This window comes from Corvus kubaryi, unplaced genomic scaffold, assembly GCF_017639235.1.
Source record: "Corvus kubaryi isolate FWS band 111438036 unplaced genomic scaffold, C.kubaryi_AGA036_p1.0 37396, whole genome shotgun sequence".
NCBI classification, from domain to species: Eukaryota; Metazoa; Chordata; class Aves; order Passeriformes; family Corvidae; genus Corvus; species Corvus kubaryi.
The window spans coordinates 10,529,703-10,548,104 of record NW_024581135.1 but is presented as its reverse complement, the minus strand read 5'-3'; the positions used below and the strand labels follow the sequence as shown (position 1 = coordinate 10,548,104).

Genomic DNA, 18,402 nt, shown 5'->3' with positions numbered 1-18,402 from the left:
TATGAGCACTGCAAAGTCTTGATTAACATGGAGGAAGTAGGATTCTGCCTTTGGTGTTCCCTGGCTTGTGGCAGACAGCAGTTTTTTGTCCCCCAAGTTTAGGAAACTCCATCTGCTGCTGGGTGAGCACAGAGCTCAGACAAGATTATCGCAGCTTGAGCTGATGACTCACAGCCTGGTTACAGCTCATGCCGGGACTAAATGGGAGGAGTCTTGACTTGCTCTGGTTGAGCTTCACACCAGGAAGAGTGGCAAACTTGGGGTATTTTGGGCTGCTCTACCTTTGGGCTGGATCTTGACTTGCTCCATGGCATGATGCTGTTCGGGGGTCACAGCATGTACATTGTATAACTTACTTGGTAGCAGTTGTGGGTATTGAGAGCAGAATGTAGGGTATAGGTAAAGGAAGAAGGAAAGGAGACAAAATGTAGATATTTGGTGGTTGTGAAATTTGGGAGGTTTGCTCAAAATGCATTGCTGTATGCTCGCCTCCAATTAGGAGCAATTAGTTTCTCTATTAAAGAAGACATTTGCAAAGGCTATTCCCATCAGAAAAAAAGCTTCATGTGAATGTGTGGCAGGTGGTGTGAAGGGAACATTAGTTTCTTCGGGGATTTGCTGCCTCATTTCTCACACTACTATTGCCTTCCCTCTCTCCTAACGAGTCCTTACCAACTGACTCAGCCTGTAGCTGCTGGAGCACTAAGGAGCAGCTGAGGTGACAGCTGAAGAGGGACTGGCCCCATTCTCTGGGTATTTGCTGTCAGTTATTTAGGTGTTCAGAGGGGTCTTTCAGAGGACTTAAGTAATTTTAGGTGTTAAAAATCCACATTTGAGTGTGTGAATTGGGTAACTGTCATCCTGGCAAGCTTGACCCCAGTGTACGTGTAAGCCCTTAATGCTCTTGTGATGAGTTCTGATAGGAGTGAAGCATAACTTATTTTTATAGGTTTACTTTGCTTGCCTCTAATGATGGGTTAACAGTAGGAATTAGCTTTAAGAATTAAACTCCAGGTTTATTTTTTCTGAAATAAATTAGTTTCCTCACTTGGATAAGCTCAATATACTGTGCAGGGCTCTCATTTGGAAAGTGCCTTACAGTATCTCTGCTACTTGAATCCTTACCAGTAGAGTTTTCACTGTCAAGTTTATCTTCCTAAATACTTTATGGCTTCAACTTTTATTCCATGAAAGGTAGAGAACTGACGTAAAGGGCAAATAGTGAACAGAGAAACCTAGAGTGAAAGATTGCTTGCCTGCCTGTCTGCTCCTTGTGCCCTTTCAGATGGTGAGTTGGCAGGTGATGCCATTTTTCTGAGTTACTAATACATTAATCCATTGCCTGGACACTGAGGCATTGTGCTGATGGTGGAGCTGTGTCTTCTGGAGTTGTGACTGCTTGTGGTTGGCAACCGTGCCGGCAGGCTTCTCCTAAATAGGTGAATAGGTCTCAGCTGGTGGCCACTTCTGCTGTGATTTTGGACAAAAAATCTGCATTCTGCACAGTATCTCTTCTTGACACTTGACTTTTCCAGACATCTTCACAGTAACAGTCAGTGCTACCGTTCCTTTTAACCTCCCTGCCCCCTAAGCTTGAGTTCTTTGGCATGTACCTTTTTAGGAAGATCTCATTGCGTTGCATCCATTTTGCTGATGTCTTACACAAATTGCATCCTAGGAAATAATTCTCAGGTTATGCTGTTTTTGTGAGCTGAACATTCAAAGCTCTTTCATCTAACCCGTGTTCTTTGGCATTTTCATTGCTAAATCCAAAGCATAAAGTTTTCCATAGTGGGGTAAGAGTGTGAGGGAAAGCAGTGCAGCTTCCCTTCCCTCCTCAAGGTAAAATGTTGTTGTTCACCTGGCAATGGAGAAAGGGGGGAGTCTTTTTTAGATGTGGAATAATTCTGGCTTAATTGAGAAGGAAACTTTCTGGTGGTATTTTCATAAACTCTCAACAGTTTCACCTTAAGGCAACCATGCTGTTGTCTCACATTTCAGGAGGGGAAGATTAATTTTCAACACCTACTCAGGGCCATGTTCCTCAGAGCTGGTGTAGGAAGTGTAATTCATATCTTCCAATACCAGCTGATTCACCTTCCTTCATTTCTTTTCCCTCCCAAGAGGGATGGCAGGAGGCACTATCATCTCCCAACACTGATTTCTATCAGTTGCACCACAGTCTTGAGTAAGAGGGTATATCCATGCAGTTTTGGTATATACATGCAATGTAATCTCCAGCAGCTGGAAGCTGAAACCACCTTTGGAATGAAAATAAGGAACCATGTGATTCTTGGTTTTAGTTTATTTTACGTAAAAATGATGATTAGGTTAAAGGTTGTTCCTGGATGCATGCTGGAGTCTGTGCTGTGCAGATGGGGTGTATTTTTTCAAAGGCTGCTGTCAGGAGTCCAGCTCAGCCACGGCCCCCTGTGAGCTCAGAAGCTGAGAGTGCACACTGAGGGCAAGATAGAGCAGAAATCTCTCTCCTTGCTTGATTCTCAGGAATCCCTGGGAGGCAGCAGCCTGTGGCTGAGGTTAGTCTTGGAGAATATTCACCCTTTACCCTGAGCCTGAGTCAGAAGAAGATATGCTCCAGTGTGACCAGAAATGAAGGCGAAAGTGTGTGTTGTGCAGTTCACCAGAGCTGCTGTCTTTTAAATCCCATGGAGGCAGCCTGCAGGACCCGCTCCGTGTTTGTCCCCCGTGTGCTGAGCCCTCCCCTGCCAAGGGCCATTGCTGGCTAAAGGTGGCCCTTCTGCCAGAGCTGTGAACACAACACGGATACAGACAGGTTTCCCAGAGGACACGTATAGTTAAGCTCTCTTCTCAGTTTGATCTGATTCATGTAATGCATCTGACTGTCTTTTTCAAAAACAAGTAAATAGTTTTAACTCATACTACAACTGTCTAAAACTGTTATGACTCTTCTGAGCAGTTTCAGTGATGCTGGGAGGGAATAAATTACGCCACCATAGAAAAGACAAGATGGTGTCTGGGTTTGGGTCACTACCACCTCAGCAAGTCATACAGACAGGAAGAGGAGTGACCAATTTGTAAAGATTTTGTGCCCCACCTTCACACTGAAGGGCTCCTGGAAGCAGGCAGAGACTTTCCTCTGTGTGCCCATGCTGGGACTGGATTTGCACAGCTCCTTGCACGCACAGATTGCTGCAGTCTGAGTTCGTGGTAATGGCAGTGAGATGGTGATAACGGCGGGGCCGAGTCGCTCCGTGCTCTCCGGTCGCTGGGATGAACCGTGCAGCCCACGCAGCCACGGCGTTAGGCTGCAACCGCAGCAGCGTAGCATGACTGCAATAATCCAGACTGCTTAAGTATCTTTCTCCTAATTCTGTATTTCTAGTTCCTCAGAGTCTTTTCCAGGCTGACCTTTCACAGGCTTTGTCTTTTGTAAAGCCGTAAAGCTGTTTGCTTGTCACTGATCTCTAAGCAATATAGTGCCTGGTCAAACCAAACCTGCCTTTAAATGTATGGTATTGGGGGTGGCGTGTGTCTGGATTTGTGTGTGCGCTAGCTGTTGGAAATTTGAATTCAATATTGTGTTAAAGATGTTGAAGATGCATCTCTTATAAGAAAGCATCAAGTCTTAAAACCTCGTTGTGTTTAAGTATCTGGAATTATACCTGGGTGTGCGGTGCTGCTGGTGAGAACATGAATGGTTTGGTGGGAGTAAGTACCCAGAGGGAAAAGGTGGTGCAAAATTCTTTGGCTCCTGATTCTTCCTAAGATGATTCTGGGGGTTTTTTTGGGGGGTTTTTTTAGCAGAAACATGGAGATCCTGGCACGGCCTGACTTCTCTGGCTATTGTGACTATTAAGTGAACATGCAACCAACACAATTGCAAATCGTACCTGTGATTATGGGGAGAAACAGCTGCTTTTGTCATCCTCCCTCCCTGCCAAATTTGTGGATGATTTTCCATCAGATGTCTGCAATGCAGATGGCTAAATTATGCAAGGGAGTCTGCAGCTGTTGTAGTTTATGCTCTCCTGTACCGGTGAAGGAACTGTAAACTGCCTCATGTCAGACGTGAGAGATCCTCTTTTACATGATGCATTAGAAGTCTCTGTGTGTTACAGACTTCCATGGCAGAAGAGAATACATTTGTGTTCTTGCATGGGTGATAAGAGGGCTGGGATTTGTGTGTGGCTGCAAGGATTGTGTCGCCCCTGCTCCATGTAGATACTCCTGCTTTTATACGTAGGGGTGCAAGTTCAAGGTCAACAATAGGGCACATGTAAGAACTGGCTATTCTGCTGTTGTGAGAGGTCACTGCTCCTTTGGGATTAAGAATGGAGAAACCAATGGTGTTATCTCTAGGTGTTAAATGTTTAGAGAGCAAAGGTGCATCTGAAATTTTTGACAGTTTTTTTTCTTTGCTTGAAGTTGTCCGTAAATCTTGTGTGAGTGTATTCTGAACTGCCAGTGGCCCACTTGCTGAAAGCAGGACTTGTTTTGTGATTCAAATTCGTTTTCTCATCAGGCTAATGGAGGTATTTTTGGTATGCAGCTATAGATGGATGTAGAGCTGGCATGATACAATAAGTAGCTGGTACATGATAAGAGTATTCAAGCAGTCTGTTGATGACAGAAATATAATGATTCTTTAAAATCTTTATTTGCAATTTAGTTTGCCTCTAGGGTTCTTGATGTCAGAAATTGCTTCTTCACAACTGCCTGGATGTTGTCTTTTATCTCTTGCTTGTCGCACACACTTCAGATCCTCAGACAATATTGTCTTGAAATGAGAGGACATGACCAAAAGCATGGCATTTATTTATATAGTCATAATAACCTGAAAGAAGCAAACACTGAATGACAGAAACAGAGATTTATATTCTTGGGCCAGCACTAAGACAGCATATGCAGGAGCTTAGCTGGAGCTGCTTGACTGGTTTTCTGCCTGTAAAACTTGGTTTTAACAGTAGAAGTACTTGTATTAGTTCATTTCTAAAAAGATTTGGAGCAACTGTGTGTTGTGAATCTTTGCCATGGTGCCAGATAGGCTGCTGTAAACAAATACAGATATTTCCTTGGAAAAAGAGTTGCTTGGTACATTTATTAGCCTTTCCTTTGTCCGTGTGCTGCTCACCCTTTCACTTCAGCATTGCTCTGTCCATGCTTGGCCTTTGCCTCTACATTTGCATATGGTCACTCTCTATGAAGGACATAGTGCTGAGCAAGTGTTGTCCTCTACCCTGCAGTGGGATTCTGGAGGGAAGTGACCAAGGTGATGTGGGGACCTTTGGTCACCACTGTCTGGGGGTGCAGCTGAGCTAAGCTGTGTGACAGTGACTGCACCAAAGGAAAGAGCTGCTTATCTGCCCATCTGCACAGTGCAAATGAGAAGATTGATTATAAATAAACTGGGAAAGAAGAATTCTTGCTTCATTTAGACATCTGTTTTAAAAATGGTTAGCAAGGGTGCATACCAGATGTCCTAGCACTGATTGTTGTAAGTTTTGACTTCTTTTCCCTGTCTTGTAACACTTCCTTTATGCTCATCTGTGTGCTCTTTCTAGCCGAGCCTTGGCCCTTGCAGCCTGGGGCTCCTTTTGTGCAAGAGGATCAAGATGAGGGGTGAGAGGTCAGAGGAGTTGTCTTGACCTGGTCAGCAGCACCTGGACTGGTTTCTGCTGCCAGATGGAGAGTAGCTCTGTCTTGCACCCCCAGGGCAGCTACTTGTCTTCTGCAAGAAAAGAACGAGGCTGTGGGAGTCCCCTTGGATAGACACCTACAAGACCTTTGGGTGTTCCCACCAGCCATGACCCACAGAGGCTCAGAGGATGGCAGTGCTTGGAGTAGGCACAGGACATCCTTGTATTGATTGCAGCCTTTCTTCTCACCTGGGATGGAATGAGTTGATTCCCTTGCTTAGTCTTTTAATGTCAGTATATGCTTAACAGGACAGTGCATCTTCTAGAAGCACATCTGTCACAGATGCCCACTGCGGACCTGTGGACTCCTTCCATTGTGTCAGCAGCACACAGGAGCATTTGGGCTCAGGGTCTGTAGGGTTGTTGTTATTTTCCCACTCATTTTATGAACAGAAAGCATTTAAAACTAGAGGAGCTTAGCACAGAGGGATGAAGCTGCTGCTGAACAACCTAATGTAGCAATCAAAGGAGAGACAGTGACCTTGGAATTCATTTAAATAACTTTTCATTGGCCTTGAAAATTTAATGGCAATCTTCACAGGATTATTCAAAGATAGGCTAAATAATTATAGGAGAGATTATTTGATTTTCAGTTTGTAGGTCTGACTTGTAATTTCTATCTCCCCTTTTCTGCAGTGGTAGGTAAAAGCAGGCTGTAGCTCACAATGGCAAAATTCTCATAAAGACAGCCAGAAAAGCATCATTTATTGTGGGAGAAGCTCTTAAGGTTTGTTGTCCCTCTCTCAGGTTCAGTTTAATGTGGTGACTGTTTTCCAGGCTGATACATCGTGCTGTCCTCTGTCAGGGGTAGAACAAGCATTCACAATAAAGATTTGAAGACTTCAGTTTGAATTTAAGTGCCTTTTAAAGATCTGATGCTTCTTCCCTTTATCTTAAGCATGAGTGAGTTAGCTTTGTGGCAGTCAGTAGTGCTGTGTCTGTGTGATGTTCATGAAAGAACTTGGAACAGTGACATTTCATGGTCTGGATATCTTGATCCAAAATATTGCTTACATGAATTTCAGATGCTTTGGATATTTTTTCATTTCCTGGGCAAAATGTGCCTGGGTTGTTGGTTTGGGTTTTTCCCCCTCTGCATAGCTTTGTGAAAACTCTGGTTGTTTAATGCCTTTGGTTGATCAGATCTAATTAATGATTGTAATATAATTGGAATAGAGTGGATAGTGTAGCCAGAGCATAGTATGAACCTTGCTGTGGCTAAAGGACTCAGTGTGTAAAGCCCACCAGGGTGAAGTTAGCCCTGCAGAAAAGTATTGTTTGTACAAATTCAAGCTACCTAATTCAGAGAGGTTCCCGGGTATCTGAGCTGGGAGTTGAGATGCCCTTTGTTTAGAAGTGAGGAAGAGCACAAAATGAATAAAGTTCGCTGCTCCTAGAAGGAGAAATAAATCAACTTGGGCAGGGATCTGTCAGCCCCTTACACAAAGCCATATGCCTGCAAGTTTTCTGTGGGGGGCAAATAAATCACTTTGCCAGCCTCTTTTGTGCTTTTAACCAAGATAAGCAGTACTGAGACAGTAACTCTTCCTCAGCCTCTCCCAGCTTCTTCCTGAATTCACCTGTGAAGCTGCCACATCAGGTTCCCAGCATTCTCACACCACGGTGTAAAATTAAAGCAAAGCTTTCTCCACCAGCTGAGCTCCCCTTGTTCTGCTGCTCCCATTATTGGATTTTGCTTAAAAGAATGGCATGGGGCTCTTTAATGCTGTGGTTTCTGTGCAGATGACTAAGTGGTATGACTATAGCTGGTGTTTGAACTGGGGTTTGGTCTGAGATCAACCGCTTCGGTATTTGCTGTAATTCTTAGGTGGGATTTGCAGTTGTTATTCAAATGTGTTCACCCTGTTCTATAAACATGCCCTGAAAGTGTTCCATGATGTGCTGTGGTGGCTGAAGCTCTGTTTGCTCTGGTGAAGTTACTTACACCTGGATGTCTTATCGCCTCTTGGCTGCAAATGCTCTTTGACTTGTGCTATATAAAACATGCTTGTCTTGTTGAGTTCAGGCTCAGGTTTGTGTCTGCTGGCTTCAGCAGTCATCCCATTAGAGGGAAACAAAGCAGTGCTGAGGTTCAGAGTCTTTTGTTTATTTTCTTTTGGACAATGGTGTAAAAATAGCCCCAGCCCTGTTACCCACACACCTCAGCGTCGGCTTTTGCTGGCATGCATTGAAACACATTTCTAGCTGTATCTTCTGATACAACTTCCAAAAGCTCAGCAAAGTCTGGGTTTTCAAGTGCCCATTCCAACAATAACAGCTTAGGAAAGCGAGCTGGCTGCTGCTGCAGACAAGAGGGAGAGGTGCAGCGAGGCACTGCACTGGGATTCCAGCGCACTGGGCAGGTGAGGGCAGTGTGCCGGGGCTGTGCCAGCGCCTTGTCCAAGCTCCCTGCACCTCCAGTCAGACCTGACCCTGGCCATGCCAGGTGTCCATCCCGGCCACTCCGTCCCTGTGCACTGTTCCAGGGGAGGCTGCTGTTGTGCCAGTCCCTTGGGGACAGGGAAGGAGCTGTCACTGAGGCCCAGCATCACACTGAAGGTGCCAAAGTGTAACTTCACATCGCTGCAGGAACCTCACCTGGGCCTGCAAGCAACTGCACCAGCTGAAAGCAGTTTAATTTACACCCAAATAATTTATTCTAAGTCTGCTTTTCTCACTCATGCATTCATTTTATTTTATTGTAATGTCAGCACTTAGCAGTGAAGTAATGGCAGATCTCTGGAGAACTTCTCACAAGTGAGAAAGCACCATTATCTCGGTTTTACAGACCCTGCTTATGTTGGGAACATATGTGGTGGTGTAATTACACTGATGTGATTAAATCAGTGCAAATCCTTGCTAGGGGGACATGCTGCAGCACTGTAAAGCGGGGCTTATTATCAGTGCAGTTGAATTCAAATTATATTACTCTATTAAGCTGTACTAGTGTAAGCCTCCACTGAAAGTCATGAAGTCACATGAGGAGCTGTGTTGTTTCTTTTTAAAGCAGATAAAGATTTGGAAGCTGAAATGGGTGAAGTTGTGCCTTGCCTAAGAGCATGCTAGAAGCAATGGGCTTGACAAATATTTATAGTACTTTTTGTAAGGAAAAAGGTGTGAGTGTGAAATCAGGGGGTGTATTATTATTATTTTTTTTAATAGATTAAGTTCTTTGTTTAAACTATTGTGGCCATTTTGGAAAAAACCCTGTATCATACTAAGGCTTTACTAATGCATACAGAATTCAAGTAAATCTTTACCACATGGTTTTGGATTTTGATAATGGCTGGATGGGTCAATGAATAACCATGGTGTATACAACTTAATTGTATTTTTGTTTTTTGGCAGGGTGTGGGCACTGTAAGAAAATGAAGCCAGAATATGAGAAGGCTGCAGAGTTTCTCCATGTAACCAGTGATGTAAGCTAATTTCCTTTATTATATCCTTCAAATAATCAGTAATAAATAACTAGAGTAATAAAAGTGACTTTTCTCCCTACAACAAATTCAGCTGTTCTCATCCTCCCACAGGACCCTTCAAAATGTGCTTCCAAAGTACAGTCTCATCGCTAATGCATGAGCCCTGCCAAAGTCTGAGGAAGAACATTCTGTCTTGAACGAAAACAAAATCGAAAAATGTTTATGTATTCTGCTGTAGGCCTTATACATAATATGATCAAATCCAAAAATGGATTTTTTTCCCCTTACTTAAAGGCATTGAATGTGAAGAAACATAGGCTTTTATTTATGAATTAGATTTGGAAAAAAACAGAAGGGGTTGATCCCTGTTTCAAATACCCTGTTTTTAATGGTTGCAGCGCTCCATTAGCTTCATCTTAAGTGCTCCATCAGCTCTCTGGAGAAGAGAGATCCAATAATACAAGTATTAGTGTTATTGATTCGGTCTCGTGCTGTGTATACCATGCAGGAGGAGAAGTAGAATTAGTCTCCCCCATACTTTAAGCATCTTCTGTGGAGACATCTAGAGTTCCTTTATTGCTGCTGGAGAGGGAGGAGATGAGAAAAACAAAGACCCAATGAATCACACTCTACAAATGCCTGTTCTTCTGTGCATCTAAAAGTGGTCCACAAAAAGATGCCCACAAGTTAGGGAAGAATTAATTTGTAAACTTGTCTTTAGCAGTGCTTGTTTCTTCTGGGAGAAATAGGGATTTGTGGGAGGAAATGCAATTTCTGAGAACGGCTCTTAAGCATTATAAAGTGAATTATATACAGAGAATACTATCAGAAATGGGAGGGGAACAGGTAAGATTCTGGTTACATTTAGTCCATAGTATGTCCCTTTCTGGTTTTGCATCAGTCCTTTCTGTCTTTCTGTATGTCTGTGCTCAGAATCACAGAATTAATCAGGTTGGAAAAGACTGCTGAAATCGAGTCCAACCCATGACCAAACACCACCATGTCAACCAGACTATGGCACCAAGTGCCACATCCAGTCTTTCCTTAAACACCTCCAGGGATGGTGACTCCACCATCTCCCTGGGCAGCCCATTCCAGTGTCTAATCACCTTTTCTGTGAAAAAATTCTTACTCATGTCCAACCTAAGCCTCCCCTGGCACAGCTTAAGACTATGTCCTCCTGGAGGCAGCAAAGGAACCCAGACCATGAGTGATTGCCCCCATGCCCACTGTGTCCTGCTGAAGGGGTGTGTGTATGTGGCTGAGATTTACAGTAAGTGATCTCTGTTTCAGAGTCCGGGTGTCCTTGCAGCAGTCGATGCTACTGTCAACAAGGCGCTGGCAGAAAGATACCACATCTCAGGGTTTCCTACTTTGAAATATTTTAAAGATGGAGAGGAGAAATACACTCTGCCACACCTCAGAACAAAGAAGAAGATCATTGACTGGCTGCAAAAGTAAGTTTTGAGGGTTTTGAGATAGTATTTGGGTTTCTGGTTAGTGACTCCTGCAGATGGCTTTGGTGAGGAACTAAACGGAGCTTCAACACTGCCTAAATCCCTTGCTAACAAAATTAAACTGAATTCCAGTATTCAAACCCACAGAAACATGTATGTTAATTATGGTCTCTAATACACCAAATCCTTTATTTGCTATGGGGTTTTTCATAGTTGTCCCAGTATTTCTTTCCCAAAATAAATATTTTTCAAATATGCCTTAAGCCTTTCACCAGAGAAGGAATAGCAATGGCTGTGAAAAATAAACAGAACATTTGTTGTTTCCTCTTTATACAAAGCAGCAGATCACAGTGTTAGTAAGTGAATTTCTACAGTTGTACTTTTCTCTTTCCAACATTTCAGAGCCAATGCCTAGAATTCCACCCACGTGGGGCTGAAGGAAAGCCAGCGAGACCAACAAAACCAGCACCTCTGAGAGCACTAACCAGCTTTTCTTGGGTGGTGTGCTGAAATATGCAGAATTAAGTTTGCTATAAAAATGATGACAATAATTCCATTTCAAATTAAATTGCTGGTAAAATTCTCTCTTTAAATATGCGTTATATATGCATGTATGTAAAAGTATGCATATATATATAAAATATGTATTTTCTTTAGGTACTGTAAGCCTAATGTATTTTGTGCATTAGTCAAGGGGAAGAAAACCTGCCAGAGTTTTGTGAATATTTTAATCATTTAACTGTTACGTGCAGTTGGCATGAGGAATGTAATCTATATTTTTCCCCACTTATCTTGTGGGGGAGGAGGTTGTGTGGGGTTTTTTGGTTCCTGTCCTTTCGTCCTTCCCCCTTTTCTCCTTTCTCTTTTCTCCTTTCTCATTACATCTCTGATGGCTTCAAATCAGGTAATAGATACGGTCTGGCAGGATCTTTGTAGCATGTTGGGAAGCTTTATCTGTGTTTTACTTTTAGACATGGTACTCCTATGGCCTCCCTGCCCACGCAGGCTCCAGGCTGCTGTATCCATATTGTATGTTAAGTCACTGTCCTCATTTCACTGCTTTGCTTGACTCTTTTGAGCACTGTGTAATTTATACTGAGTTAAACAGTCAGGCTGATGCTGCCTGTACATACTGGCAGGTGAATAAGCAATGAGGAACAGGGAAGGGGTGTTAATTCTTCTGGATCCTGGTGTGCCTCTGGAATATTTTTGTCTGCAGCCTCAGCTAGTCAGCAATACAGGTGAAACCCAGACAACTTGTCTCCTGCTCTTGCCTCCTGGATGTTCTCCCAGCTAGAGAGGCATTAGAATAGCATCCTTGTTTTCTGACCAGGGATAGAATTTTCACAGCTGCACTGAAGGTGGTGGAAATAGGGAATCATCTGGGGTGCAGGCTGGTGATAAAAGTCCAGCTTGTGGAGACCTGTCTCAATGGGTGGTCTAGTTGCAGCCATGTGGGTTTTGGCTCTGGTTCCTCTCTGGTGATTGTGCTGCCACACGAGGTTGTTACCAGTTCCTAGGTAGCTTATTTCAGGTCAGCATGGAAAAGTTTTTGTGAGAATAAGTCACACCTCTGTAACTGTAATCAGTGATAGCTCACAACAACTGTGTTTGTGGGAAAATTCAGCCCATCTAACTTTTTCTCTAACAACTGGAAAATCAGTAACAATGGAAATACAGTGAATGTCCACCAAGTGACCTTGAGAAAGGGCTTTGAAAATTAAGTTTTTCTCCACTTGGTTTTTATGTACCTGATACAACTTAATATGGTGTCATTCAAAGTGTCAGGAAAGTCTGAAAAGCTAATTTATTACCAAGACGACATATGAAGGTCTTTATACTGTGGCACCATTCTGATGATTTTATATAAGTAATCACTATTTAAGATACAGCAGGAATGAATTTAATGAGTCTGAGAGAAGTCTGTGAGCTAGTGAATAGCAGAATTTTTGTTAGAGGTGCTCTAGGTGTGCGGGATTGCTCTGATGTAGCCAGTATGTGCAGTCATAATTGAAACCTGACATTCTCTTTACCGAGGTGAAATATTCCAGTTCAGTCACCCCCAGTATTCCAAATGGAACAATGCTGATTATTGCATCTGGGCTTTAATATCTGAATTCTAGAGAAGGTCATGAAATTCATTACAGAAGTTTGCGTGATGGTGATAAAGAGTACAAAAAGGATGGTTGAATGGAAGATGCTGTTCTATATCGGTTGCCTTTTGATTCCACCTGCTTGCTGTTCTTCTCAGCTCATGCCTGTGGATGATACAGTGATACAAAGCCATGTTTTTTCCACCCAAATGTTGGATGCAATGTAGGAAGTCTTCATTCGACATTTCTACTCATATGCCTGACTACAATACCTTAAATTATATTTTTGTTGAGTTCCAGAAATTAACTTGCATCTTTTTTGCTGTTCCCTGGTGTTGGAAATACTGAGTATGTCTTTCTATTGCGCAGGCACCCTGAAGGATTTTTCACATCAGTTCCCTCATGCTAATTATGACCAGGATGATGCTGTCCCTTTATCTGTTTCCAGAAACATTTTCAAACCAATTTCATTGTCTTTCTTTTCTAGTCCTGAAGCACCACCTCCACCTGAGCCTGCATGGGAAGAAAAACAGACCAGTGTTATCCACCTTGCTGGAGAAGACTTCAGGGAGTCCTTGAAGAAGAAGAAGCACACCCTTGTCATGTTCTATGCACCATGTGAGTAAATAACCTCTCTACATGGATGGGTTTTATAAGCCCTACAGTTGTTATGAAATCCTGAAATAATTCCCTCACTGTCCCCAGACTTTTAAGGGTAAAGAGCTGATTCTGAATATAAGTGCATGGGACCATCATAGGCACAATCATTTGTATCTTTATAAATGGAAACAAAACAGTATATAATGGTTATATTATTTAATGCAGACACCAAAGCCGGCAGCAATACAAAAACAAAACAGATTTATTTTCCTCTGCTTCATTTTATGGTCCATATAATAAAATGTGATCCTTTATAGTAGCACAGTGGACTTGGAGAGCCTGATTCATTAGTGCAGCACTTCAGTAGTGAAATCAATACAGTAGTGTAGGAGGAGCCAGTCCACGAGGCAGAGAACAAATTTTGATGGAGTAAATTTTGCATGCAATAAATCTGCATTTAAGTCTCCACTGGGACTAGGGACATAGCTTCCTCCTCCTAGATTGTTTTGCATGCACCACATAATCACTTTGTTTTTCAAGCTCCTGAGAATATTTCTAGAGAAGTTTAGAATCAGGCCCTTTATAAATAAGGTGAATGAGAGGAACCTCTTCTGTGTTCCTGTGCTGTCCCAGAGGCAGGCAGACTAGGTACAAGTTCTTAACTTTTGAGGGATTTTTCAAAGGGAGAAGATAATCCAGGCATTTAATATTAGATACTATTAACGTGCCTTTACAGCCTCACCAGATGCAAAAAAAAATTCTTCCATATCACATAGCCAGCAATTATGGATAACCTTCAGATAAACAGTTACCAACTTGTCCCATTAAACTGAAGGTATTTTCCATAAAGAGAGAAAAAGGTCCTTAATGTTTGATCAGGCTGCCCCTTATTTTGCTTTTCTGTTAGAGAATTAAACATGAATGCTTTGGGGCTCCCATGAAGGGATGTGGAAGAAAGCAGGGGTGCAATTCAGGAGGGAGATTTCTGGAAGGTTGTAAAAGAAAACAGAAGGGGACATAATCCCTTCTCCACTCCAGTTCCCACCACCTATTGACTAAAAATTGGCCATATGGCAGGAATTTCTGATTCATAGACCTCAGCTGGTTAAGAGCAAATTGCAATTTTAAAATCAAATGATTGCACAGGAAATGGTAAGATTTAGGAGTTCACTGTCTCTTGAGTTCTCTTTTCCCAATTAGTGACTTTCTGCATAAGAGAGATTTATTTCACTTTTGGTTTTTAGCTGCACCTTTTTAAGGCAGTTAGATTCTTGGTCTTTTTGAAGGCCATGTTTAAAGCAAAGACTTTATGTGTGATGAGTATGCGGCTCCCAGGGTTGAAAGCATGAGGCAACTTGCCTGATGGGCTAATTTTTTGCAGTTGGACTTCCACCACCACCTTACTTCAGAAGGGGCAAATGGAGGTCAGCCTGGCCCTGTCTGCATGAGCAGGCTGTAAAAGCAAGGCTTGCATGATGTAAAACTGTTGGGTCCTTCGAGGCTGCACTTCAGACACATTTTTGCACTGTTTTTGACACAGTGCTGCATGAGACCACCTATATACAGGACAAAGAGGTGTTAACTGGAACCCTGTCTGGCCTTCCCATGACTCCTAAGACAGCGTTGCTGTTGTGGTGTCAGTACGTGAGTCATACACAGTTTCTGATTTGTCAGATTTGTTCTCTCTAAATGTGGAAGTGTCTGTGAGCAAAGCAGAAAGACACACACAGGGAGTGCAACGAGCCTGCACTTTGTTGGGTGCAGAGGAAAGCACCAGATTAATATTTTAAATCCTCGTTTTCTATGAAATAAACATTAATGCACTAGAATAATTAGAATGAATCAAATCATTATGTTTTTTCAGCTTTTTAGAGTGATAATGTGCCTCCTGATAAATTTGATAGATTAGCTTTTGTTTACCATTTTCTCAATTTTGAGACCTCTTGGAGCTTACACTGCCGATTAATCTTAACTTGCTTATTTTAGTGCAGAAGGAACACTGCTAAAGTTTCAAGGTCCCATTACCTCAAATAATTTTCTATTCAGATCCACATCTTGGGTGAGGGCAGACTCACAGTATGCTACTCCATTCACTTGTGACTCTGTGGCAGTATTTGTTACACTTACACATATGCTGAGATATTTTAAGATTGGGGGGGTGTGTGTATGCATGCATATATAAAGTATGTTTACATATAAATATTTATGGTAAGAAATGTATCTCTCATCTGTCATTAGAATTTAAAGCAGAAAGTTGAGTATTCTGACCTTTGTCAAGCTTTCAGCTAGAGTGACAAACCTTTAGGTAAAGGCCACAGATATATATCTTAGATGCAAATTAAAATGAGAGCTGGCTTTTCTGTGTCAGCTTGCTGTCCAAATTACTTAATATGTATAGGAGAGCCACCAATGTGCTGCTGTGCTGATAACTCAGGACTGAGCTGAGCAGGGCTTTAATGGTACTGAACAGTGCTTCACAGTGATTTAGCTCTGGAAGAGAAGACTACATCCACATGGAAAAGATAGGGAACTCATTACTCTGTCTCCTGGAATATGGGTGAAGCATAAAGGTTATTCCTCATGCCTGTGGAGTCTTTTAAGGACTGAGAATTGGAATCAAAACTCTTGAAATTACTGGGGGAGAAAGTCCGCCCCTGCGGACTTGACACCCACAGAGATCTTGATTTCACATTCCCATTCCTGCCTGCTGGCATCTGTGTGTGCTGTAGTGACTGATTTGGGGCAGGAGGCAGGAATACGGGCAGGTTCCCAATACTGACTTGGGAAAAAGTGCCTGCTGTAGAAAACCCAGTGCTACTTGTGCCGTTAATGACCTGGGACCAGATCTTCATCCAGATGTCCTTTGGGTAGGTCTGTACCATGCCACACAGGCTTGAAGTGTGGGCTGGCATGTGTTAGAGCTACTCAGGGATAGGACCTGGAGCAGGCTGCTGGCATCTGTGCTGCACAGCACCTGCCCACCTCTTCTCTGGACCCTTGTGCAGCTCTTGAGAAGATGTAATTGTCATCCCACTCATGTGTCTAAGTTCAAATGCCTGAAATAAGAGGAAGACAGTGATACCATCTACAGAAGGGAAGCATGAAGCCACAGGTGCATGTGGGGACTGCTGTGAGGGGTTAGGGGAGTATTTGAAAGCAGTAAGATTAATGCACAAGCATTTAAGAAGCTTTTGGGGAGAGTTTATGTGATTTGTGTCTGTATTTTTTCCCTCATCCAGTCCTTGGAGTACTGGATTCCATGAACTACTCCAGGTTTTCTTTTATAACTGTTTGGCTTTGTCCAGAAATGGGGAGAGGAGACAACTAGTCTGAGTATAGTTTGGTGTGCACACAGAGCCTGGTACGTGGATGATCGGGATTTGGGGGCTATGGAGCATGTTAGGAAGTGAGCCAAATGGACAAGAGCAGTTAGACTGCAGTGCTGAACCAGCCAGGGTCAGGAGGGCAGTGGCTGCAGGTCTGTGCTCTACAGCCAGAGCTTGGTTCAAGGCTTGCAGCACTAAAGCCAGCCATCCTGGACTGACCTGTTTGCATCAGTGCCTCTTCTGGGATCAGCGCCCTGACTTTTCTTTCTCTTATGTCCTCCCTGTTCATATAGCTTATCTGGATGTGTTTTATCTGCATTTTTACTTTTATGTGCTCTCTCCACTCTGTTATTCCAGATAATTGAGATTTGACTTTGACAATGCATTAAATTTTAACCTCCTACTACTGTAGCACTGAAAACTGCAAAATAGAAGCAGTTGGTTGTGATTAGTTGTCAGAATCACAAAGGGTATCAAAAGTTCCAGTAAATAATGTCTTTGCAGTTGGAGGTGTTTTTGCTGCATTATTCAAACAGAATTAAGGGGGGAAAAAGAGTGATTGAAGCTGGGTGAGACTCTTCTCTGCAGTGCCCAGGGACAGGACAAGAGGCAATGGGCTCGAACTGAAGCACAGGAAAGTTTGCTTAAACATTTAGAAGCGGTGATTTTTTTACTGTGGTTGTGGTTGAATACTTGAACAGGTTGACTCAAGAGGCTCCATCCTTGGAGATACTCAAAACCCAAGCTGGACACAGGGCTGGGCAACCTGCTGTAGTTGACCTTGTTTTGAGCAAGGGAGTTTTACTAGATGATCTCCAGAAGTGCCTTCCAACACTGCAATGCTGTATTTCTAGGAATAGTTATACTGGAGTTTGGGTTTGGGGTTTGGTTTTGTTGATTGTGGTTTGGGTTGTTTTTCCCTCTTCTCATCCAGTTCTGATTTTCTCTAAACAGGAAAGGCTTAATAACATCCCCTGCTAATTCTCAAACAGAAACAGAAAATGTCCACTTTAGAGTTAGAAGAATGAGAGGCCAACACATGAAAACACATTTGTGTCATTTTTTGGTTGAGATTGCTGCTTCCAAAGAGACTACAAATGAATCAACTGTGTCAGAAAGGAATTATATGTAATAGACCGGTCATTAACAGGTCCAAATGATGGGGGGGAGGGCACTCTGTTTTTAGATCAGTCAGTTTAAATGGCAGGACTCGGCACTGAGCAAACTCATTCAGTTTCTACTTTTAGTGTCAAAACACAAGTTAATAAGCACTCTTAAAAAATAAAGACTTTCAGCAGCAATGGGAAGTAGTTGAGGGAAGGTGCTCCCTTTTAATGGTTCATAAGGGTGGCAGTTGCCAATGTTATTAACTTGCCAAATAGCCTCAATTTGTGGGACTCAACAGGGTTTGCAGAATGGGTATTTTTAATAAATGCTTTGCTGGGAGCTGAATTCTGGTTCTGTGTTCAGCAGTGAAACTTTCACTTCACTGGAAATAACTTTTTCCAGCTGATGAAATTAATTTTCTGGTGAAGCCTGACCCATGGGGGTTACCCAGAGAGCACCCAGAAATAAACCATCCTGAGGATGATTTTAATGAGGTGTTTGGATGGAGCAAGTTGCTGTACTGCTGCAAGAGGATGTGCAGTTAAAGACATCAGCCTCCTTGGTTCTTCACTTAAACTTTTTTGTAGAGTTTTTCTTTCAGGGCTGGAAGAAGTGAATGAAGGTGCCTAATTGGTATTGCATCTGATAAAGTCCCAGAAGACTTTGGGATGTTGTTTGAGCCATTAAAAGGCTGTGTGTTAATCTAAGCTGTTTGTGGGAGA

General features: G+C 42.7%; 1 protein-coding gene across 1 annotated transcript in view; it reads left to right on the top strand.

The window, feature by feature from the left end:
* Window positions 1-18,402, top strand: part of PDIA5 (protein disulfide isomerase family A member 5) — a 99,508-nt gene that overhangs the window by 57,445 nt on the left and 23,661 nt on the right. Inside the window, exons 13-15 of the mRNA XM_042040493.1 lie at window positions 9,027-9,097; window positions 10,391-10,554; window positions 13,135-13,265. Of these exons, the coding sequence (XP_041896427.1) occupies window positions 9,027-9,097; window positions 10,391-10,554; window positions 13,135-13,265 (366 nt within the window). The remainder of the gene's footprint in view (window positions 1-9,026; window positions 9,098-10,390; window positions 10,555-13,134; window positions 13,266-18,402) is intronic.